The sequence below is a fragment of the Ammospiza caudacuta genome, chromosome 12 (genome assembly GCF_027887145.1).
Source record: "Ammospiza caudacuta isolate bAmmCau1 chromosome 12, bAmmCau1.pri, whole genome shotgun sequence".
NCBI lineage: Eukaryota > Metazoa > Chordata > Aves > Passeriformes > Passerellidae > Ammospiza > Ammospiza caudacuta.
The window spans coordinates 14,677,904-14,703,353 of NC_080604.1; the positions used below are offsets into that span (position 1 = coordinate 14,677,904).

A 25,450-nucleotide genomic window follows, 5' to 3' on the forward strand; every position below is an offset into this window, starting at 1 on the left:
TTGGTTCTGTATGATATTTTAATCATCCTTAGGCATTTATTTAAATGCATTTCATTTTATAGCCATCAGCTCCTCACAGATAAGACAGCCATTACATTCATATGGAGACATGCGAGGTAGCTACTAATTCTGTCTTTAAGCTGTTATTGATCCCTTAAAATTTACTACATCAGGAAGAGAACTACATGTGCCATTACAACAGTACTTGTTCTAGTGTCTAAACTAGACTAAAAAGATATTTATGAGAAGTACTCTATGTGTAATCATTCTAATATCTCCATGTTTACAGTGCACAGCCCTACACTGTTGGAAAAGCAATGTTCCCTGAAGATGATGAAAAAATGTGGAATTCAAATACCAGTATCTTTAAGATGAAGCAGTGTTCTCCTTACTTCATATTTACATCAAAACAACAGACTTCTAAAAAGTTGGGGTTTTTTTTAGATTCTAATGAAGTTATTATTCAAAAGTTCATTTTGTTGCTTCGTTATAGAAATAGTCATGAATATAAATAGCCTTATAATAAGTATGTGAAACTTCTGTGTGGATCCATGGTCAGACAGGATGGAAAACTAAAGAAAGCAAGTCCTAGGAGAGTGGAGATTTTCTTTATTATACAGGAAAACAGTATCTTTTAGATCAAATCTGATTGTTGATCCATTAAACTTGCTATAAGAGACCTGACAATCCCTACAAGCCAGCAGAAAAGGTTGAGAATCCAATATGGAACATAGCAGTTGTTTACAATCAATGTGCAAAGTACCTGCTGAACACAGTCCCTGACTCCAATACAATTTTCCACCCTACTATTTTTTGAGGCAACTAGTAATCATTAAATTAGGGATTTTCTATTTGTTTGTCCTGTATAGCCAAAGGAAAAGGAGTTGATAGACTCTACAAAGAGATCAAGGATGCCACATATGCATAATTAGCCCTCTTGCAAGTAAAACTTTGTATCAGGTAAAACCAAATGTATCCTCCTACAGAAAACCTCAGTCACCTGCCCTGGAAAGGATAAAAGCCCCAGTCTCGTGTTTATTTTCCATATCATAATTCAGTTTCTCTTTTCATCAGTTTGAAATAAATATAACCCTTACAGAATTTATATCTCCTCCTATAACTGTTATGGCTCACAAAGCTATTTCTTCTTCATATATCTTATGAATACAGGTAATTATAATTCATTAAAAAGCATTTTAATCCATTACAATTTTTCCCATGTCATCAACCAAGATAACATATGCACAAGCATTGGACTAAAGCAACAAACTAACCAGAGAATGGAATCAGCTAAATTATATTGTATTAGTGCTGCAGCTTCCTGAAAATAAAACACATGCCTGATCAACAATCAAAAAGGAGTATCTGAATACACAAATTCCACTCTCAGATGTATTTTAAGCTATAATTTGATTACAATATTATATGCTTAGTAAAATATTTCAAAGGCTTCAAGAGAAATGTGATTCTTAAATAGGAAGACATTCTTCATTTCTATTTTACTAATGATACAGTAAACAAAGGGTTTCAAAAACAGTGAGAAGATTTAAGAACGCACCCAAACTCAAACTGTTTTCATGTGCATCTACGCCTCAGGGAATCAGTTTAGTGTAATTTCTCTACTGTCTAGTAAAAGGCAAACCCCTGTAAAATCTTCATTTTGGGTCACCATTAGTATCTCTCCTCCACTCTGCTGCCTACTTACTTTTGACATACAATCTGCCCCTCTGCCAAATCTGGCAGGGAATTAACATTTCCAAACTAAAGTGAAAAATGTAAATTTTATCATGCTACACACAAGATAAATGTTCATATCCAAAATCCTTTCTACTCTGTCCTTGCGAATTTAGCCCAAACTGGCAAGCTCAGTGAGGAAAGACAGTTGAATCTATGAGAAAACAATTTATTGACCCCTCATATACATAATTCCTTTTATTTAGAATAAATTATAATTGTGTAACCAAAGACAGTAATATGTAATAATCTTTTATTTTTATTATGATTTCATAAAGCTTTAAAATTATGGTTTGCTCTATAAATACAGCATCTGCTCCTAGAAAGTTCTACTCAAAGCTAGTTTTATTAAATGGCCTCATTTGAATAAGTAGAAAGACCTTTAATAATGACTATTCACACAAGGACACAGAGGTCAAATCAGCACCATTTTGACTGCTGTTCTGTTTGTTTTATTCTGTTCTGTAAGCTAAGTGCAATAAAATAACAGAACATGATGATGAAAATCACAAAGGATTTTGTTTATGTTGTACACACGACTCGGTCAGCGCCCTTGGCTCTGGCCTGCAGCTTTCTGGCACAGGGATTTTTCTTGAGGAACTGCTTTGCAAGCCAGGATCCTCTGTATTCAGAGGAGCAATACACTGTATATGCACAACGTTCAACTTGGAAGCATCTGATAAACACTGTCCCCACTCTGCCACCAAGCCATGGCACTGCTGCAGCTGCAGCCCCTGGCATGCAAGGCACTGCCCACCCAGTGCTGGGGGTGAACAGCTGGAAACCCCAACAAAGTTTTGTATTTGTATTCCAGTGCTTTAAAAAGGAAAAAAAATATGACAAAAATAATTCTCTCTCATTGCCAGGCTTTCCTAATCAGTACAGGGTGATATCTCACCATCTTTTGCATATCCAAGGATAGGCTACTTTTCAACTCCCTGGTAATAATCCACACCTCAAATCACACACACCAGGCTCAAGGTTCCCATTTCCTGCTTGAGCAGCCCTTTGACAACTTGTGAAGTGGGAGTTCTGGTGAGATTGAAAACCTGTTGACTGAGGTAGAAGCCCAGAGCAGCAAGGAGCACAAGAATACTCAGAAGATTTTAACACCCTAAAAATAGGTACTGGAAATCACCTGGCCTTCTGTCAGCCCATTCAAGCACATTTACATCATCCAGGCACTTAAGAGAAAATATCCTTCCACATAAATTCCCAAGCTACCAAATTAAGAGGGGTTTTATGACTTGCACATCATGAACAAAAAGTAAATTGGAGCATTAGGATTGTGATTTAGGTTTAATACACAAATCAAGAAGCACTCCAAATTGCTGTCAGTGTTATCTACAGAGGGGGAGAAAAGAGGGTAAAAAGAAGGGATACTTCCTCTGAGGCTGTACACAAGTTTAAAAATTACAAAATTCAACAGGGAAGTAAAATAAAAGCCAATTGTACTAAATTCCATGCTAAATTCTATTGTTTGTGGTTAATCTGTAGGAATACTTCACAAAGGCAGTAGTTTTAATATGTTCAGACAGCATGTGTTCACCTAGGCAGCTACAGAAATCAGGAGGGTGGTTAGTCTTAGCCATCTACAATGGCCAATCACATATTTTTAAGCACTTGAGTGTTCCAAGTCCATGGTACTTCCTACCCCAAGTCATCAACTTCCTGAACATTTAAATGACAGAATAACACCTTGTGATTTCAGTTTAAATTCTCTCAGAACAAAGGTCTGGGCTCCCAAGGTAGGCTCTGAGAAAAGAGGGTGAAATTGCAGTTCTACTGTAAAGACTGTATGGCATTTTTCCTTTCTGCTGATCAAAAATATCAGCCAGAAAATAGTGGTTATTGATATACTTTTATGCTGCAAACACCTGTAATCTAAAGATGGCTTTAGTTTTTAGCAGAAGTTAAAACATTACCTGTAGTAGTTACTCTTGGACACTTAATACATGATGTGACCTACTGAAAGTACTTTACTGATATTACTGACATTTGTTTAACCTATAACATTAATTCTTTGTAGCTCAATAAATCTGAGTATCTTCCCCCTGTATCATCAAAAGACTGATACTGACAAAGAAAGTCAATCTGAGGCCCCCACAAAAATAATAGCTTTCTATTACATTTGCCATTTCACCTGAATAATTCCTGATAATCATGAATAATGATGTTATTTGACATTCTAATGATATCATGCTGTGCAACTTCAATCCATCAGTCACTGTCAGGAAGGTCAAATATTTGTATTCTATTACATTATGCAGAGTTCATTAAACAGTTAAATGACATTATACACCTTAATTATACTTCCAAATGAAACTAGCACATATCATTTAGATTTTAGAGTCTGTGTGATGCATCTCCATTTAAAAGAAGGATCATGATTTTGAATATTTACTGGTGACAAAGAAATAAATTGAAAATTCAAACAGCAGTTCTTCAGCTCTAGCAAATCCTGATGTGAAGATGAGTTCACTTGATACACCTAAAACTGCCGTGTTGTTCACACACCAAGTTTATCATATTTTCTGCTGGTCCTATGGGTTACTTAGTGATCCTAACAAGGGCTCAAACCCTGAGACATAACTGCCCCAGGAAAATAATTGCTGATTAAAGCTGCCTGGATCCAAAATGAGAATGTAGCATTTATGCAAGGAAATTTGTTATCAGTAATATTTTCCTCTTCTTGAAAGCAATGACTTAATGTTTCCCTCAACACAACTCAGAATCTGCTGCAGTGGATCAAAACCAACATCAGAAAAAGGAAAGAACCATATTCAGCTGTGGAGTTAAGAGAGTTCTATTTTATTATACCTAACATTACAAAACACTACACTCAGCCCAGCTTATCAGTGATAATACCTACTTTCAAACTACTACAGGAAGTAATCTAAAAGACTTGCTTTGCATGAATACAACTTGTTTTTCCCCCATCAAAACAATTGTCAAGAAAAACAGTAAGAGGTTCTTAGACAGCCATTAAGCAGCTATCAGTAACTACTTATTGATTTAAGTGGACTCTTTAAGAAATCCTTGTGACTTTATTAGGAATCCCCTTTCAACTACAATCTTCTAAATGAGACATATACACAATAGGGAAAGAAATGGAAAAATGAATACAAGGAAAAATATGTTTAAAATCTACAAAAAGTACAAGTAAGGACAAGACCTTTTTTGAATATTGTATTTTACCAGATTACAAAAGCCTTATTAAAATCCAACTTTCCTCTTAGCTACAAATTTGCTACTTCTGAAATGAGTCTCCGAGTCTAATATTAAAAGACAAACCCAGCCTTTTTATCAGATTGTCTTGTCTTTAATTTATTACAGTATTTTATGTATGGGAAAAGAAGAAAATTCATTAGATTACAGCAGTTATGTTCTTCAGTTCCTCATCTAGCTTGAACCGTTGATGGGCAATGTGCTTCTAAGTAATCAAAATCAACTCAGTCATGTATGAAACTGGAGAAGTTCAGCAAAATTCAAGAATCCTGTTGAACATGAGGTGAATAAATTATAGTGTTTCCTTTTCCATATTAGCCCAGCCTTATTCACAGAGCAATGTATATCTGTTGGCATCCCTAAGTTACAGCTGAAACAACTAAACCAGAACAGCCTAGGAATAAATGGAAACATTTTAGTTGAGTAAAGAGCTGCCATCATATACAACTAGCTGGAGTAGTTTATTTATGCTTAATTATCTTTCTTTGCTTTCTAAAGAACTGGGGGAAAAATATTGTTTTCCTTCACATCACCAATTCTTCACCAATTCTTCTAAATCTCTGATAGCTGCCAAAAGGTATTGGAGGGAACTGGGAATAAAGAGTCTACCAGTTTCTGAGTTATTTCCTACTGGTTCTCCAGCTCCATTAAAATTATTTTCCAGTAAGGAAGACATTTTCCACTTACTGGGAACTACTTTCAAATGTTTTTCATTTGTGTTATTTTTATAGTCCGAAGTGATCTGAGCTACACTGTCATCTGCAGAGTCAAACCTAATTAATTACTTCTCTTCCTTTTGTTAGTGCCAAATGCATCATCACATCCTTATTACCAAATACTGCAGAGTGGTGAAGGCCAGGCCCTGGGATTCAGTGTCTAACAGGGCAGATTTAAAGCCCTAAAGAAAACAGCAGCCTGTGTCACATCCTCAGCATTCAGTGTGCCCAGAACTCCAGGGAGGAGGGCAGAAAGATGACAACTGCCTTTTTTTCTTTCATATGGAATGGATATTTTAAACTTAATTTTCAACTGAATCTGCATAGACATTTTTAGAATTAATTTCAACCACAACAAAATAAAATTTAAAAAACATTTTAGGGCTAATATTCTTACATCAAAAGGCACAAAACAACTAATATCATGAGATGAATCATGAAACTGAAATCAATCTTAAACCTTGCTGCTAACTGGGCAAATTGAATCACTTTCAGTATATGCAGCACACTTGTGCTTCCCTTTCCCTAACAAACAATCCAGCAGTCACTACAGGTAATGATATTTAACTACTCGATGGGAATGGCACTTTCACAAGGTTTATCACTGTGTTGCATAGAATATGTGTTTATATTAAAACTAATTTTGGAAGTTTTCAGTTTCATTATTTTACTGAACAAACAAGGCTGTCATGGAACATAATTAGAATGTCACAAAGGACCTTCTTAAACAGATATTCAGAATTCTGTGGCTCTGACAGCAGAGGCTTTGCAGAGTGCAGCAGCTCAACTGACAAGCAACAAAAAATAGATTCAAGAGTTGGAATAACATTAGTTTTAGATGAGTCTGCTGGTTTTCACCACACTCCAATGCAAGGAACAAGGACAACGGGACAAGGAACTCACAGGGAGCCTCCTCAGCCCTGCAATAGTGGGACAGTCAAAGGTCCACTGTCTCTCATGAGATACCCCCACACTCTTTTATATCTCCACCCCGTTTATTTTCCTTTTCTGTTCAGTATTTGTATTGGCATTTTTAGTTTTTAAATAAAGCACTTGTAAATACATCTTTCTAATGGTCACATGTTCCCAAATATGTAAATTTCAACTGGGAAATATTCTCAATTCCTTATGTGTCAGAGTATCTTACACTTAAAGCTATCTTCGACCCCTTGTAGGTAGAAATGAACAATTTTGGTCAGTCTGTGACTACTGACAAACTGGTACAGTGTTAAGAATAACAAGTATGCACATCTGGTTAAGGACAAACATTGATCTTTTTAGAATTAATGAAATTGCCCCTGCCTATGAGTGGAAACAATCAAAGGAGACCTGCAAAATGCTCTCAGCAATGGCTTTGAAAAATCAAAGTCACCAAATACATATATGTCAGAAAAAGCCTTAAATACCATTTAAAACCGAACTACAAATTAAAAACAGAATCAGATTAGATAAATCATGATTTTTCTCTCTTCAAACCTGCAGGGATAAAGAGCATGAATTTAGTAAATTATTATTTTTTCTCTGCAAACCTGAAGGGATAAGGAACACAGGAGGTGTCTGACAGGTGAGAACACTGTCATCTCACAAAATCACCAAGTTGGGAAATAGACTTAAGAAGTAAGAACCTATCCTTATGTCATGCAGCAAATGGGCACAACAAACACTGGAGATCTACAACAGTTGACAATTTTTCTTGCAAAGATTAAAAAGTTTAAAAAGGGAAGGAGAAGTAATAAGATGGGAGACAGTTATTGCTGCTGAATCCTCTGACAGATCAGATGACAATCTTGATTCAACTTTCATTATTTAAAAAGACAAATAGAGCATCTCTCTGTGTCTTTTCAATGGTAACAAAACACAGGTATCAAATCACATTATTTGCTTTACTCTGATATCTTGTAGGCAATATAAAATGATCCCCCATGGACAACACTTTAGCTGAGGTACAAAGTTAAATTCATTCAGGTACCATCAATGTGATGGTTAAAGATCAAGGGGGATCTGAGAAAAGACTCAAAGCTGGATTGCACATCACTCCCTCTCCCCTGCTCCCTCACCATGCCCCCATGTGGAATAAATAGAAGAATATGTCAAAAGCAGTAGATTTTTGGAATACATAGGTACAACACCCATCAACCATTGCACAGAACAGGACCATGCATGTTTACAGCTTAGTTAAAATAATAATTCTTTTACCCTTTCATTTAGTAGTGTCAGATTGTTTGGATCTGTTTCATATCAAAATTCTCATAATTATGTGTGCTGGTATTTAAATTAGGGAGATCAAACCCCATTATATTTCCACATAGATACCACATATAATCTTACCTATGGCAGGTACATAAAATCATCTGTTTAATTTGCACACAAAAATGCCCCTGGTTTTAGCAGGCAGTTTTGCAAACTGTCTGCTACACTGCAAGCACTGGACAGATACAAATGAGCAGATAAATCTATGGGCTTCTAAAACACCACAAAATGTAAAAAACCAGTCCTCAACAAGAATAAAGAATCTGCACCACACATCAGGGTTCCAGTAAAACAAGCAATGCTGCTGTGAATGCCAGATAAATAAACCAATTTTTTCTTGTTTAAGGATGAATCAATTCTGACCTGGACTCTTACTGGAGGTTTGGATTAAGATCATTCATATGCAGAGAAAGAAAACTCATATTGACATTTTGTGTCCCTCCAGTTTAAAAACGGGTCAAACAAACTTAAGATTTGTATATAAAGAAGTAATAAATGTTATAAAAACCATTGTGTCCTTTCTTTTAACACCAAACTCTCATGTAAGAAGGATGTTTCTCCGCATTAACATATTCAAACCACAGGCATTTATAAATAAGTCATAATTGATACTAGATGCAATTAATTTTGTTAAGGAATATGAGAGAAAAGGGAAAAATTTGCATTGTTTTCTAAACTAAAATGCCTCAGCAAAATATTATGTTAGGTCAGCAGTGCTCCATTAACATTGCTGATAAAAATAGAATTGTACAACTCCGCAATATTTTTGTGATGAACTTTCTCCAGGTCAAATTCAGATTTTTTTTGAAAGACAAGCAAGTATAACTTATTTTATTAATATTGATAGGGTCATAGTAAGGAAACATTAATTGAGCAGAAATGTTATTAGTATGCTTCCACATGACTGGATACCAATTAAGTGGCTTTCTTTTTTTTTATCCTAAAAATCTTCTCACTACCTAAGAAGAGTGTCAATTCTATGTTTTGCATTCACTCAAAATGACTGTAGAAAAAAAAACACAGCCAAAAACAACTTTCTTGCAATACTCTGCTAGTTTCTTTGCTTCTCAGTGTAAGCAGACATGTCTCAAGTGCCTCACTAAATTTTTTTAAGGAGAGTCATTAGAAAAATACATTTATCCTATTTCAAAGTGTTTACAGAGTTTTCACTCCCAATGTAATTTCTCTCCACCATAACAGAGCTATGCAAATTGAATTTAAAAGTTTGCCTTCATTTTGTCTTTAATTTGCACTACCTGGAGCTAAAGCAAATGGCAGGGGGAAGAACACACAATTTCATTTTGAAAATATGCCAAAGTTTGCTACAGAACACTGAGACAGGAGGCAATTGGTTCTAAGAAGAAAGCATCAGATTGTTTGCAGTATTGCTGGTGGCGCTTGCACCAAACACACAACAGGCAGGTAAAGCTTGGCAGAGGTGTCCTGCTACATCCTAATGATCAGGCAGTAAAAAACCCAAAACATCAGACTTATTTTTCAGATGCAGTTCCAATTAATTGAATTCTGCCCTACAATGAATGCAATTCACAGAAGTGTTAAAACATTTAGAAATACAATCACTTATATATGAGTTACTATTTATGAGTTATGCAGAATTTTAACAAATTCTAAATTAGTTATTAACAGATATTTAGAAATAGAGTAACTTTATGTTCCCTTTCAAGCTCCTGGCAGGAATATGAGGTTAAGAGGTCAATTAAGCTTCTTTATTTGTAATTCTCCATTACTATTACCAAAGTTAAATTACACCCCTTCAGAAATAAGATGCACCTCTCCTTTGAAAGCTTATCCAATTATCTTGGCTTCACTTCCTAACACACCTTTTTCCCTTCCTTTTTATATCAATCTTTCTTTTAAAGATGAAATTCTGTTTTGAAGGCTTGAGAATGGCAAAAAATGTCCCATCTCATTTTTGTCCCACTAACAGTCCACATCAGTCAGTGAGTGAGAGAAAAAGAGAGAAATTATTCTCAATTCCTCCATGTCAACCCAGATTCCATTATTATTCCTCCATACAGATATTAGCGTCTTATTAATCTTAAAGGGAAGTTCAATCTTGATTTCAAAGTACCAGATAATAACAAATGTTCCTCATCTCCAGCAATTTGTTTCAGTCACAAAGTCTACTCCAAATATGGAAAAAAAAAAAAAAAAAAAATCACTGCTCCTAGTTCAGGAATCCCAAGATTCAGATTTAATAAGAGCTATAGCTCTTATTAATGCCATTGTAATCTACAACTTTAATTCCTGGAAAATTTGTTCCCAAATATATAGACCTGTTTCCCCTTCCCCTTTCTCCCTCTTGCTCCCCAAATCACACATGATTTTTAACTTGATAATGTCACCAAAAATATAATGCTTTCACAACTGCTCTAGGATTCTTCCCAGCCAGGAATGTAGTTTATTTACTGAGCCATGTGCTCACTATATTTTTTCCTCACCTTTACCTTTGGTGTATGAAAGTAATAAAGTGAATTAAATCCCAAATTAGTTAAGCTTTACCCAACTAAAACATCAATAATGAAACTGAGCCTAAGAAAGTGCTCCTGCCATGTGTGCTCACAGTGCCCAAATTCTGGCAATGTTCATGTCTATGGCATTTAAATATATAACCTGTACCATATATTCTTTCTCTACAAGCAGACAAATTCTACCTGGGAGTGACAGAATAAGAAATAGTGAATGAACCAATGACACATTTTTTAAATATGTTCATAAATAGTTCCATTTTTACATACACATTGGAACAAAATCTTGTATTCTGATACACAAAGTTCATCAGACCAGAAATACTCATTAGACCAATAAAAAAATCAGACCAACAAAAAGCAGAATTTCCAAATTTACGTACTTCAACTCATACTCATTGCACACCATTTCTAATTCTATGAAGCAAAGAGTAACAGGTCACCTCAATACATTCCCAATTACCAACAGGAAAAGATCATTGAATCCTGAACTAAAAGCAACAGGTCTTAGGCAGCCTCTCAGAGAGATCACTCATCTGAATGCAGTACAATATTACACTGGAGCATCAGAAGGAGAATATTCAACTTTTATTGTACAAGATGAACATTTTCTCAAGAGATATCACTGAGAGATGCTGAGGTTTTCATGTTTTGATTAGAAGCAGTAGAAGTCAGCAGGTTACAAGGAGCAGCACAAGTAAAATACATTAGCAAATGAATAGCAGCCTGTGCACACTTGTGCAGCCTTAGAAACCCAGATATGGTATGAGTGATAAAGTGAAATACATCTGTATCCATGAATTATGCACTCCACTTCCTACTGTAGCCTCATTTTACAACAAAGCCTCCATTGTCTGCTATTTTGATATCTAACTTTACTCAAGACAACTTACTAAAACATCATTTACTCAATTACCTGCTCAGAGAAGGTGCTTGACCCTCTGCTGAAGCTCTGCAAAGCAATTATGGTGCCTTTTGGAATCACTGTACTTGATAATCTCACTTATCACTTCAAACCACAGAGGAAAACATTCCCTGAACAAAAGAAGGAGCACAGGTGAGCACCTTTGGACACACAGGAGGTGGGAGACCCTGTGCATGCTTCCCTCTGGAGCAGCCAGAGAGGGAAAGCACACACTGGGGATGAGTTACCTGTGCTGTGTACTGGAGAGGAGGAAAACAGGGAGGGAAGGACTTCACCCTACCTAAAAACAATAGAAGCCAGAAGAGCTGAAGCCAAACAGATGGAGGCCTTGCATCTCAAAACTCAAGCTATTTTACACAGGTATGTGGAAGTCTAGTGCTGTGTCAGAGCAAATCAATTGTGCTCAAGATTTCCCTTTTTCCTTAAATGGCATCTGAAAAAAATCTGTATTTGTGACTGGACTCTCTCCAGACCTCTGCACCTGCACTCATTGAGGGAATACAGTAAATTGGCTTTACCCTCAAAAGACTGACCCCTACACCAGGCAGTCTGAAGAGATATAGATCACTCTGTGCCCTGGAGAAAGCACTAGGATGGCACAGCACAGCGGCCTGTTCCTTCTTTCCAGGCAGCATTCCTGCTTATCTCCCATGCACATGGAATGCCCTTTACTTCCCTCTTGGCTGCTGAAGATTGTTCTGGTTTGGCCTGGGGGGGAGTTAATGTCCACAGGAGCTGCTCTGGGGCAGTTTGGGATTTGTGCTGGAAACAGCATTGACAACTCAGGGATGTTGGCAGTGTTGTCTTGCTGCTCCTCATCCCACCTTATGGGGGTGGCACAAGGAGCTGGGAGGGGACACAGCTGGAACAGCTGATCCCAACCGATCCAAGGGACGTCCCAGACCATCAGGGGTCATGGTCAGCATATAGAGCTAAGGGAAGGAGAAGGAATCTAAAGAAGGTATGGGAGGAAGAAAGAAGTGAAGGGGTGTTTGAACTGTTCCATGTGATGGGGCACTGCTCTCCTGGGGATGGCTGAACATCTGCCTGCCCATGGGAACCAGAGAAGCAATTTCTTGGTTTGTTTTGCTCATGTAAGCAGCTTGTGCTTTACCTGTTAAACTGTCTTCATACCTAACACTGTTGTCTTATTTTTATCCTTCCAATTCTCTCTCTCTTTTCCAGCTGCAGGGGAACAAGAAGGTGCCTGTGTGGTGATAAGTTGTTGATGAGGGTTAAACCATGATAGAGGTACTCAAAATATAAGGACTACAAAATGGTTACTTGTGAAATGATGAAATATCTTCTTTAGAATATAATTATGGTACATTAAGGAATATTAATGTATGTTTCAACAGAAAAATACCATATATTAGGCTCTTCACAGCAAGAAGAGATGACAGATTAACATTGAATCACTGGATCTCCTCTTAGGAGTTGCAATACAAAGTTCATGCCAGATGCCTCTCAAAAAATGTGTTTCTGAAGAAAACACATACTTGTATTACACTGAATAGCACAAAATAGCCCAATATGCTGGAAACAATAAGCAATAAATGAAATTTCCAATTGACTTTCCAGCAAATCTATTCTCATTACAAATGGAGATTTTGCATGTATTGCATTACTTATGGTAATTGTGTGACATCTATTATGAATAACCATGTATTCCAATCATCTCTTTTAATTATATTCTGCTGTAAGAACAAGTCATGCAATAGCTTGCTCGGACTTGGTTAACTGTGTGTGTGCTGCATATCACTTTCTAATGGCTATATTAAGGACAAAAGGTGCACAAACTGTAAGAGAAATGGCTTGTAACTGTCATCTCCTTCATTAGCCAGAAACTGTTTAAATGAGTAAAAAAACCTGAACTTAAATCCAGTTATATACTGAGAGAAAAAACTTGTCTGTACCCCTTTCTTTTCTGAAGTTTGTAGTAATTGGAATTTGAATGCAAAGCTTGTGGTTATCTGCTACTGGTGCAGGAACATAAATTTTCTATAGTGTCAAAAGTGCAGCAGCAGCAAACACCTCCTTTATACTTGTTATCTACTGTCCATTTGTTTGTTTGGGTATTACTGATATGATAAAAAGGATAAAATTACAGGTTTGTTCAATAAGCACACCAATTACAAATTTGCTCTCTACTAGACTAGAAAGTAACTGCTGGACTAAAAGTATTCATTATTTAGAGAATCATAGAATGGCTTAGGTTGGGGAAGACCTTGAAGTCCAACCCTTTACTCAACACTGCCAAGGCCACCACTAACCCATGTACCCAAGTGCCACATCTACACTGCATTTAAATCCCCCAGGGATGGCAACCTCTCCACTGCACCGGGCAGCTGTGCCAGGGCTGGACAACCCTTTTGAGAAATACATTTTTCCTAATGTCCAATCTAACCCCACTTCAGAACAACTTCAGGCCCCTACTCTGTCCTATTTCTTGTTCCTTGGGAGAAGACACCTCCCTACAACCTCCTTTCAGGTAGTTGTAGAGAGTGATAAAATAGGACAGGACTTCACAGTTTTTTAAACAAGAATGCCCATTATTGTGTTAAACACCAAAGGAAATACTCATTTAATGTTTCCTGAGTCCTGTCTTAGTTTCTGTGCCACTTTTCCATACAAAAGTTTGCTACCACTTAATTTCATATCCTTCCACATTGCTTTGCTTTTCTGTTTCTAAAGCCTGACTTCTTCCAGCTCCTTAGATTGATGCTTTTCTCACTAAACATTTGGCCAGGTTTCTTGCTATACTAAAATAAATTCTTTTACCAGGTATTTCTGTCACGCCAGTGTCAGAAACCTCAAAGAAGATTCACTTCAGTTACTTTGAAACTAAAGTTGTAACATGCTTTGAGAATTGATAACAAGGGTAAACATGACAAAATGGGACCCCTTCTGCATGTCCATGGAGCTCATAAGGACAAGCAGTTCCATTTTTAGAAGACACATTATTAACACCCCTTCAGAACTGGACAGTGAGTGCCCCTGAAACATACAGAGCAGTAGAGAGGTTCATGCATGATGTGGTTTAAGCCATTTATAAGTTCCAATCAACAATGATGACAAACAGGTGAATAAAAGCCATTAGACAAAAATGGAATTTGAGTTTTTCAGCTGAATTTTAATATTTGTTAGCAAGGTAGTCAAGAAATTTAGTTGCATAAATCCAACCTATTATGACACTGCTTACAAGCCCAGAGATCTCATTACTCTCCACACAGTCAGGGTTGAAGGTTGGTTCAACACCTGACTAATGAGAAACTGCTCCCCCTCCACAGCCCTGGTAAGGTTCCAGCCTAGGAGCTGCTGCCTCTCCCTTATGTGGCCTTGCACAGCTTTTCTAACACCTCTTCCAATGTAGGTTGTGCTACAGCCTGAGAATTCTTACTACTAATCTGCTAATACTTGTAAGTAAGTGATTTAACTGGTAATTTATTCCATTTGCAAATAGGCAAGAAATACTTCTGACCATATTACTTGAATTTTTTTCCCTTTCTATTTACAATACTGGCACAAAGGCTTTAGAATGGGATTTTCATCAACACCATTATATTAACAGAACTCTAACAATGCAAACAGAATTGTATATCCTCATGGTGAAGGACATCCTCTTTCAACAGTCAGCACCTTCCAAGCAAGACAAGATTTGAAGGGGGAGAAAGCATTTTTATCAGACCAAATGAGACAGTTGAACTCCATCCCCACAAATAAGTCATACAGACAAGCCTTTGTGCACAGAGCCCTGAATCTCTTATCTTCAGTAGCAGCATTTCTTAATGCGAGTCAAACACCATCCTTTTGTTTGTAGACTGCAAACAAAATGACTCCAGCCCTGAGATAATTAACTGGCCTCTCTATCACCAGCAAGTTCAAGTGGTTTGCATACACAGAGCAGATCAGTCATTCTTTGGGCTGTTGGAGGAGAGCCCTTTTCCCAGAAGGGAGCTGGAGAATACAGCAAATACTCTGTTGGCTTGGTGCTGCCAAGGGCACAGTCCCACTCATTGCCCCCTGCACAGCACAGCTTAATTTTGCTGAAAGTCATTAAGCATAGGAACTGTTTTTCTTACACTTATTTGTACAAGTAAACATTATAAGGCATTAATAAATTCTACTTGAGGGATCAGTAAGGAAAACCATGGAACAGCTTTATTTGGGATCTGAGGGAAAAAACTCAGGAGTTTTCAGCGATTCTCAAGAGCTTCAGACACAATACATAAAGTCTGCATCTGCATTCCTGATGAAGAGATATTCTATACTTCCCCACACCCTCTTCCCATTTCAAATAAGATGCATCATTTATATCAGTTCTTCAGGAGTTCTTTGCTGCAGCAGCAAAGGACTGCATCCTCCTCCTAATGCCCTCCTCTTCTAGAGTTACTACACATTTTGAAAAATTCACCTAAGTACTCCAGGCCTTATTGCACCAAACAACCTTTTGTGTCTCCATTGTATTCCCTTGCATCTCCAGCCTCCTATTTAAATTAGAAAGCCTTTACCAAACCCCTTTATTTTTAGGTCTTTGCTAAAGATCTAAATGGAACATGACTGCTCCTTCACATTGTGCTAAACAAACTAATAATAGTGGTAATGTATAGGAAGCTTCTATGATGAGAACTAGAGAGTACTTTCCTACAAGATTAGGTATCTCAAACAAGTTGTTGCAAACATGCAGTACACATTATTGGAATATGTAGATACAAACATATATTTGGCAATATAACAATTTTATTTTCTTAATCTTAGTTTTATGGTTAATATTAACACTTATTTAGGCTGAAACTCATAAAATTCATACTTACAGAGAATAAATATAGATATGATAGATGTGTAATGTACAAAAAAAATCATAACAGCAATTCTGTAAGTTTATGAAGAATTAAAACTTCATATACAAGATAAATACCATGGTTTTCAACCAAACTTGTGAGAGAATACTACTGTTCTTTCTAGTGTACTATCTTCAATGGAAAATCTGTCAGATCTGAAACTAAATGAAAATTACTTGGAAAATATATTAAGTAACAACAATAATTCTAAAAGACCATTTCTTTTTAAGGAAAGCATTAGGAAAATATTTGTGGCACTACAGAACACATCAGTCTGAAGCGATACAGCCGTAGTGACAGCAGATGACAGGGAGCTCCCAGCCAGACAAACTGTGCAGCAGAGCAGATGCTGCTCTCACATTGCCTGACCCTGGATCCCATCCCACCCCTGCAGCAGACCAATTACACTGCAGCTCGGGGTGTTAGCAGGCCTTTGAAGGGAGCATCTGGTTCAACTAATGTTTTCTCTGCTCATTAATAACAGGAACAAGCGGCAGGAACTCACGAACAGCACACGGCCTCAGCAACAAATAATGACCGTTATCTCCATGTAGGGATGAAGGTGCCAGAAGATATCATATGCTTTGGGGTTTTATACATGGTCTATTCCCCACAATCAGAATATTTTCTGGTGGGAAAACTTAAATATCTATGAAAAGAGCAGTACAAAATAGTGCAGCGAAATTCAGTATATAACCGTTAAACAGTCTTCCTTATCTATTTCCTTTGTTGGGTTTCTTTAGATGGAAAAACTTTTTCATAATCAATCCCATATGAAAAGTTGTGGCAAAGTGTTTATTCTAATTTATTACACACATACGTGTGCCCTTAGAAAAGGAACCAAAGTGTCCACAAATTTCTACAAAATTACTTGGTCCCAATAACCCTCAGTTTGCTGTTCCCAGCTGGAAAGATTGTACCTTTTAATAACCAATTCAATAAACTGCTGAAAAATGCTTTGTATAATCTAGTATTGCCATAGATCTGCTGTTTGTCTCTGTCATTACACTCTGCATTCAATCAATTTACAAATGTTGCTGTGTTCCTTTTGTGCTAGTTCTTATGGCAGCCTGAACACAAATCTAAAGATCAATACCTTGTCTACTGAAAAAAAAATGGACATAACTAATGAATTATGTTATTTATGATAAAAAGTCCTAGTCTCCAAATGGATTCTGCTAATGTTGAAATTCATTTTTCATATTTAACACAAGATGAAAACAAGTACCCTGCACAACACTGTAAGAAAGGCAGTGATAAAAACCAGTTCATATTTATTGAAGATGGGAGTAAGACCATGCAAAGCTCTGGTGCAGGGCTAAGAAAACATCAATACAATGCTAGGTCATTCACAAGGTATCTGTTACCATATTAAAGCACAAAAGGTCCATGTCAAAGAGCAGATGGAATTTGTTTCAAACAGCACCACAGCTCTGCTCTGTGGAAGCAGCAAGGTTCTGAATGAAGTCATTCAAACAAGAAGCCAAGGAGAAGCTGAGCTCATGCTGCTTGCATGAGCTGATTCAGTTCGTCTTGTGCCTTTTGTGTGACAGAAACAATGCATTTGCTGACTTTTAGACACATCCCTTCACTGCTCCAGCTATTGAATAGCTGCCTCCTCCAAAACAACCACAGAGCTGTTCAAGGGAGCCACAAGTGACTGCTTTTCACAATCACCCTGTGCAAAGCAGCAAGCTGACAGAACAGAGAGGAAACAATGACTCTTGTAAAAAAGGGAATGGATACCTGTATAAGGGTATCCCAGCAAGCTTCCAGAACACACAGCTACCTCCTCCCCACTCCAAGCTTACAGCCCAGATGTGCACCGAATACAGTATTTGGGTTCCCACCCAGACTCTTGGCTCTGCAACAACGTGAGAAAGGCATCATCAAAGTACACTCCAAAATCCAGTACCTCATTAATCAACCCTGTCCCCAATGCCATGTGCCTTCTGCTCTGATATCAGACAAGGAGAAGACAACAGCAGTGCAGATACAGACCCCTGATTATTACAAGTGACAATGTCCCCAGACAGCCTGTGCAGACACCAACACCTCTGAGTCTTTGCCTGCCAGGTGACAGCAAAGGGCCTGGATCTCCTGAGGGGAACAGGCACTAACCCTGCACACTGACCACCTGCAGCTCGCCTCTGTCTCCTTGTGCCAGAAGAGGTCAATACTTCCTACTGTCCCACAAATGTGCACATTGTAGCTTACATACTGAAAACCCCAGTTTAATGTTGGATAGCCTTACTCAACAATGAGTACCCAGCACCTCCCTATCCAAGAATCTGCAGTAATCACACCAAGGGATCCCAATACAAACTGAGCTCCTGAGTCTGTGAACTCAGAGCACCCAGTGGGCAGAAATCTAATGCTGGGGAAAATGAGGCACCTCTGTCCAGGAAGAGGAGAACCCTTTCCTTACCATAAATACCATATTCTTACTGTACCTAATTTTGGACTGTTAGCACAATTTGTCTTTCAAACGTCAAGATAAATTCACAGGATTGGCAGCTCAAAATAAACAAAACAAAACTTTCCCATGTGTTAAGTGAACAAGCCTGCTTTGGCATTGCTCAAGTCACACTGAACTCCACAAGGCCATTGTGACAGACTTTCTCCCAGAGAATAGTTTTATTTTAAAACTGTTACTTCAAATTCATAATTCCAACCAATGTTCTGTTTCAAGATGGAATTTCAACCTTACTAGTTAATTAAAGCCACCACCTGGAGTGATCTGGCTTTCAAATTGATTTCCTTTGTCTCTCTAATTCACATACATTAATATTTTATTTTCTACTGAAAAAAATGTCACACACGTGCCAAAGACAAGGCAGATAAAATTATTGCAATAAAACAAAGAAAATACACTTCTTACTGCCAGGTCTCAAGATGAATGCTGCATTATACAGACACTTTAAAAGGCTTACAACTGCAAATTGCTCTATTTTACATACTGTATTCTAGCCTTTACATCAAGATCTCTCCTAATTTCTTCTCATTGTAATGAGAAAGGAAAAGGGTTGGGTTTTTATTACCTGAACATTTATTCAATGGAGAAACAAAGACTACATTATATATTACAACAGAAGCTATTAAAACAATGTGACACTATAAAATACACTGCAAAACTCATTATGGGATAACAAAGCTAAACCCTGAGCAAATAAATGTATCTGCCAAAAGTCAGCAATAATTATACAATGAGAGTTTATAATCTTTAATTATTTAAGAAGAAAAGAAGCTTGTAATAATTAAGTTTTATATGCTCCTTAACTTGTCATTACTAAGTGCTCACAAAACTTTAAAACAAGAACACTTCATCTGAAATGCTCTATTTTGAGCAACAGATGCAATTGTTCACTTAACTGATTAATTTAAAAAAAGTCAAATATTGTTTTTAAAACCTGCACTCACAGAACAGATTAGAGTTTATTTACTCTCTGATCCACACAATGCATACAGCAACGGCTCAGGCACTTACAGGCCCTGCATCACACAGTGATTGATGTCACACTGTCTTTATATAACTTTGAAATGGTTTTTGTTATGAGAAATCTGTAAATCACCTTGGATTTACATCTGGAATTTCAGAAACTCAAAGATCAGAAAAACTGCTAATTTAATTCATAAAGTATATTGGTGAGACAGTAACACCTTTAAAGTTTCTATGAAGTCTGTGCATCTTTGTCATGCTCTGACTTCTGGTACACACAAACACCATTCAAAACAGGTGGAGAGAAAAGTTCAATATTGAACAATTATAAGCTACAAAACTGGTGGGAGGAAAGGAAGGTTCTATACTTCAGCGGAAAATAATTTTAAAATATATATAAAATATATATATTAAACATCACTTGATTTTAAGTTATGAAAAAATCAACATAAAACTACAAAACTACCAAGAAAACTTTCAGTAAACTCCAGAAAACTTCCTTTTTTTCCACAACGCATTCATTCTTTGCCTGAGCTTCTCCTAAAATTTTATCATGAACCTCTACACAAGAGGAGATCAGTCTTAATTATTTTGAAAAATTTCATTTCCAGCCACTAAAATCAGCACAAATTACAGAGCAGCAGAATTTTGACTGGAAAATAACACACTACACAACACATTAAACAGGTACATTGAGCATCTTGTGTAATCAAGTTACAATACAGTTTCAAACTCAAGCATTTTACTTACACCATGAGGCTTCATATTTTCATTGTGAAATTTGTGCAATATACAGATGGCTTATTTAATCCATTCCCACCTAAATTAATCAAAGCAATCTGAATCCCCCCCAAAAAAGTCTTCAAAGTCTTCATACAGGGTTCTACTGGCATTTGACAAATGGTATACAACTAGCCAGGAAAAGTTGAAAATCCTCCATAAAAGAGTTACCACATCAAAAAATAAGTGACATTATTAATAGGGAAGTGGCATGTGTTATTCAGCATAATATGGAATTTAAACAGCACCACCTCCAATGAAGTTTAAAATGCTTTTAGTAGCACCTGGTTGTTTATATAACTTCTGTGGTGAAAAGGTCAATATATTTCACCTCGAAGGTCACAGTTGCTAAGCAACTGTTTTCAGCAGTTCTGCAACACTGATCAAGCATCTTCTGATCAAGCATCACTGCCTGGACTTGGAATAAACCCATGTCACATCCTACCTGGCCTTCCAAGTGTCCTGAGCGTGTCCTGCCCTTCCCAGGGAGCAGCAGCATGGCAAGGATACGTCCTGGCAGCACCGGCCTGCGGTTCACCAGAGCAAAGCTCAGCTCTGTCCTCAGGAACACCACCGAGGGCTTGATCAGGTGCTGCCCAAATCTCAGCATGGTCAGGGATGATCTTCAGGGTCTGAAAGAGACAATGGTTAAGATAATTAAGGGATTGACTCTGCCTTTCCCAAGCAACAGGAATAAAACAATCCAACTGCCTGTGCAGCTTCCAGCTGAAAGTGCCTCCGGGGCTCATCAATTGGGAGTCCTGGAATGGTTGTTACACCTCCCATAAATTGATCATGTCTTTGAAGAAGGGGTGGAAAAGGCTTCTTTCCAAAGCAAAAAATTAACATACAATTTCTTAAAGTCTAATCTCATCATCTTGGCAGGGCTACAGAATTCTAAGGAATGCAATTTCTCCCTCCCATTTTCATTTGTCCTGCATTGTAAACATTTGGGTCAGATGTTCTTTGAGAAGCACAAATAGGATTTCACATTTTTTTCTGCCACAATGCAAATCAGTGCACACAGGATGTATGAAATAAACCACATTTTCTTAATCTCTCCATTAAATACCTCAACTGAAGAAACACTGGCAAATTGAAGAAAGTTTATTTAGCCATTTTCCATCCACACTGTCCAGCTTGAGCAACTGGAATGTGAAGATGATCACTGCTACATTTTCTCTTATAGAAAGTCAAAGAACTCCACTTTCATTCACTAAAATTTTCTCTCTTTGTGACAAGAATGAAAATCCCTCTTAAATAGCTACAGCACAGTCCCAGCTGTGTCTATTTTAAGTCTTTAAGCCCTAGAGTATTTAAAGTATTTAATTCAATCAGAAATATCCAAGGTACTGCAGGGTGAAAAATGAAGAAATGACAAATTTCATGTGACAATACTTGAGACACATCAGAAGCATTATACTCACATTACCCAACTTAAACCAAGTGACTAATCAGAAAATTCAGTTTCATATGTTGCCTGAGACAGGGAAACCTACTGCTACAGCCATGGAGGGTCTTCTGTTGCAGTTCTTTACTTGCAAGATCACTGTGTAGAGTAAGACCTAAACTTAGTTCTTAATCTAAGAGATTTATTCTGATTTATCATCCCACTTGTGTCACAGCATATATCACAGCTGAGATAGCCACAATACACAGAGCATCACCACAGAATTTCAGAAAGCTTTAAGCATTCACCCATACACAGTAACACCATACCTCGTCAGAAGGCTGCAAGCATCTGCCCTTCTTGTTCTTCAGCAGAACCTTTTATACCCTCACGGTCGATGCATTGCACCTGTGTGCCCTCTGCTCCCTTTGGTGGTTGGTCAGAGCCCCTGGGCACTCCCTGGCTCGTTGCTGTCAATGCTTTTCACCTGTTTTCCACAGCTGCAGCTCATTGGGGATTGAGGCTGAGGCTCAGCCCCACCCCAATTACCACAAACTGTGTGCCTACACACCTGTACCTGTTCCCATAAAAAAGTACACATAACAACCCCCTCCAAGTGCACACACTTTGAACATGTCTTTGAGAAATACTTGTTCTTCTAAAGGAACTTCTGGCTTTGTAGTGGTCTGATTCCACAGAAGAACGTAAGTTAAGGGCAGCAGATGCATCTAATCAGGGTTTACACCAGAAAAACACATATAAATCTTAGTATATGATACAGTAACAAATAAGATTACTACATTTCCATGTAATAAACATTTTCTAAGCAGGCATCATGTCCTGTTTTATTTCTGAAAATCACAGATGAAAGGAAATGCTTAAACAGATTATGGAAGAGTGGAGATTTTAACTATGCCTGTTTCAAAGATTTGAAAAGGTTCTACATTCTTTTCTACATAAAGACAAGAGAAGATTAAGTGTCTGAGATTTGTCCCTTAGCATATATTAAACTTGAAAGTTGACAACATACAAAAATCAAGTCTCTTTAGCTACTAAAAGAATTGCTTAGCAGAGAAAACACCTGCTATCTTGTGCTGATGCTTGAAAAAATGACTATTAGGAACTTCAATCAATCTGCCTCATTTGTCTTAAGCAGTCCATCAGCAACCCCCCATGGGGGTTTTTCATTCCAATTAAAACATGCAGAATGTTTTCACACAACTCAGTAAAGAGACATGGTTCTCTTTGCAATGAAGGAAATGCTTCTGACAAAGGAGAGAAACATTCCATAGTCAGGACTACCCTCCAGTGATGGTAAGAAATGGTAAGCTGATGTCTCCAGAAGCTGAAAAATCAAATGTACCACCTGCCCTTGCATTTGGCAATGCTATGGACTAAAAATCCAAGTGCTACTGATGATTTCTTGTTCTGTCTTCCAGGACAATGATAAATAAAGGTACTGTCCAGAGGCACAGGACAGAATTAAGCACAGAAACAAGGCTTCAAAATCACAAATGCTAAATGTAAATTATGATGATTTGAAATTTGACTTAAGGAGGGGGAGAACCTGAGATTTGGTAATCAGCTGAAGAAGTCCTCTGGCTGATTGCTGCCATAAGCAAAAAACAGCAAAAAGGAGCAAAATAAGATTGGTGACATTAGGTTGCCTGTTCTGTGTTTTCATCATGCACCTACCACATGATATTTACTTACTTTACTACCTGTCTTGTTTTTAAAATATCTAGAAAAATCAGTAAAGTAAAAGCACTAATTTCATACCTCTCTTTGCAATAGTTTGAAGAATCACATTACAGCCCAAGTGGCTTGACATAGAATTAAAGCATTTATTAAAACCCTGTTTGTTTACTATGTAAAAATCTATCTGAATAATGTATTTCTATCTCTTGATTCAGACTAGATAAATGTGTTTCAAACTAATGTGTCAGTTGTACTGGTTGTGCTGTGTAATATTGCAGACTTCCCAGTGCTACTCTCTCCAATTTGCAAAGGGATTATGGGAGACTTTTCCTTAAACAATTATTCATAATCTATTATATATTACTTCAGCTGCCTTCTGCCCTAGTGATGCTCTGTGTTTTTCTGCACAGTACAATCATCTGTTCTCAGAACCAACACAAATGCTAAAAGATGCACCAGGGAAATAAGTAATGGGTACAAGTGAAATATCCATGACTGTGCAGCAAGGCTGGAATATTCCAGAGTGCTGCCAGGCAGCAAACTGCTACTGGTAGAGCAAGTTTTTATTCACCTGAACTCTACCACTTATTGCTTGCATGGTCTATAAAGCAGCAGGAATCAATGAGCACAGGTGTGTGCACACAGGTCATGAGATGCAGTGTGTGCACAAGGCTTCCCAATTCCCAGATTGGAATGACCACGCTGAGTCTGTTCCTCCAGGGATTTCCATTTTTCACATAAAGAGGAGATCAGTGACAGACAAACTAGAAACAACACATAATTGGTTAAAAATGTTTCCTCTTTTATGATGGTAGCCTTTCTAATCCCCAGTAATAAGAAGGACAATTACACAGTAATGTTAGAAAATGAAAGAAATCCATTTCTGATTAAATTTCAGCCCAGTTTAACACAGTTTTTATTCTGACTATTCAGATGAAAAGTGTATTTACTCTTCTTCATATTGCTGATATACATTACATTGCCTATTTAATCTGCCTCATTTTCCTAATTAAATTCCCTTCAAGCTGTGTTACTGCAGTTGTAGGTGGGAATACAGTATTAAAGGCTAACACAGCAAGTAGACTAATTTTACAGCCACAACAGACCTCAAATCTGTATAACCCATACTAGGAAAAGAAAAAGAAAAAAAAGACACTGGAAATCCACATTACACCCTGAAAAAAGAGTGGTAAAATTAAGAAAAATCATTACACGCTGAAAAAAAAGGGCTTGTAATTCCTTAAGTCTGATAACTTAGCATAGTCATGGTATTTTGTTAGGCCAGGAGACCAAACATCCTAAAGGCCTTGCAATGGGAAGCCAGAAAGCCCTACAATAGCTAGAGAAACCATGGTCCTCTCTAGAATACATCCTGCAGACTAAAATTAAGCCCATCTAGAAGGGAATACTTTGGGATAGGAAGATATCACACTATTCAAGCCTTTCATTGGAGCATCTTTGTTGAATATGCTGATTTGCAAGGTCTGTAAAATTGTATGCAGGATCTACCCTGAATGTGCATTTCGGTGCATTCCACCTTGGCCAAATGTTGCACCACAAAGATCCTTATTAAATACCAAAATAAAAACCCTTTATCCCTTAACCATGCCTGAATTAATTTTAGATCCAAGAAAAAGGCATCATAGGTACATGGCATTTCTCCAGTCTGTATAAGTACTACTCATATAGTAAATGTATTTTTGAGAGGAAATCTATACACACGTCTCAGTTTTCAGATTTATTCAGTTTTAGGGTTAGGGGCTTTGGTCTGCGCTTCAGTTTTTAAACAGCATAAGCTGTAGAATCATTTGTGTCAAATACACAGAACTCTGAACAGAAAATAAGTTCACTTCTGGGCAGAAGGTAAGTTCACCTAAAAAGAAGTCCATAGGACATCAAGATAAGTGTCTGCTTGTTACAGGTCACAGCTAAAATCAGAGACCTGGAAAAGTGCTGGAAG

The 25,450-nt window shown here is 37.4% G+C and overlaps 1 protein-coding gene across 2 annotated transcripts in view; it reads right to left on the bottom strand.

Annotated features, from left to right (window-relative positions):
* Nucleotides 1-25,450, bottom strand: part of FHIT (fragile histidine triad diadenosine triphosphatase) — a 517,184-nt gene that overhangs the window by 368,384 nt on the left and 123,350 nt on the right. For both annotated transcript variants that reach the window (XM_058813019.1, XM_058813020.1), the window contains one exon: nt 20,913-21,034. In XM_058813019.1, the coding sequence (XP_058669002.1) occupies nt 20,913-21,012 (100 nt within the window). In that variant the 5' untranslated portion in view covers nt 21,013-21,034. The remainder of the gene's footprint in view (nt 1-20,912; nt 21,035-25,450) is intronic.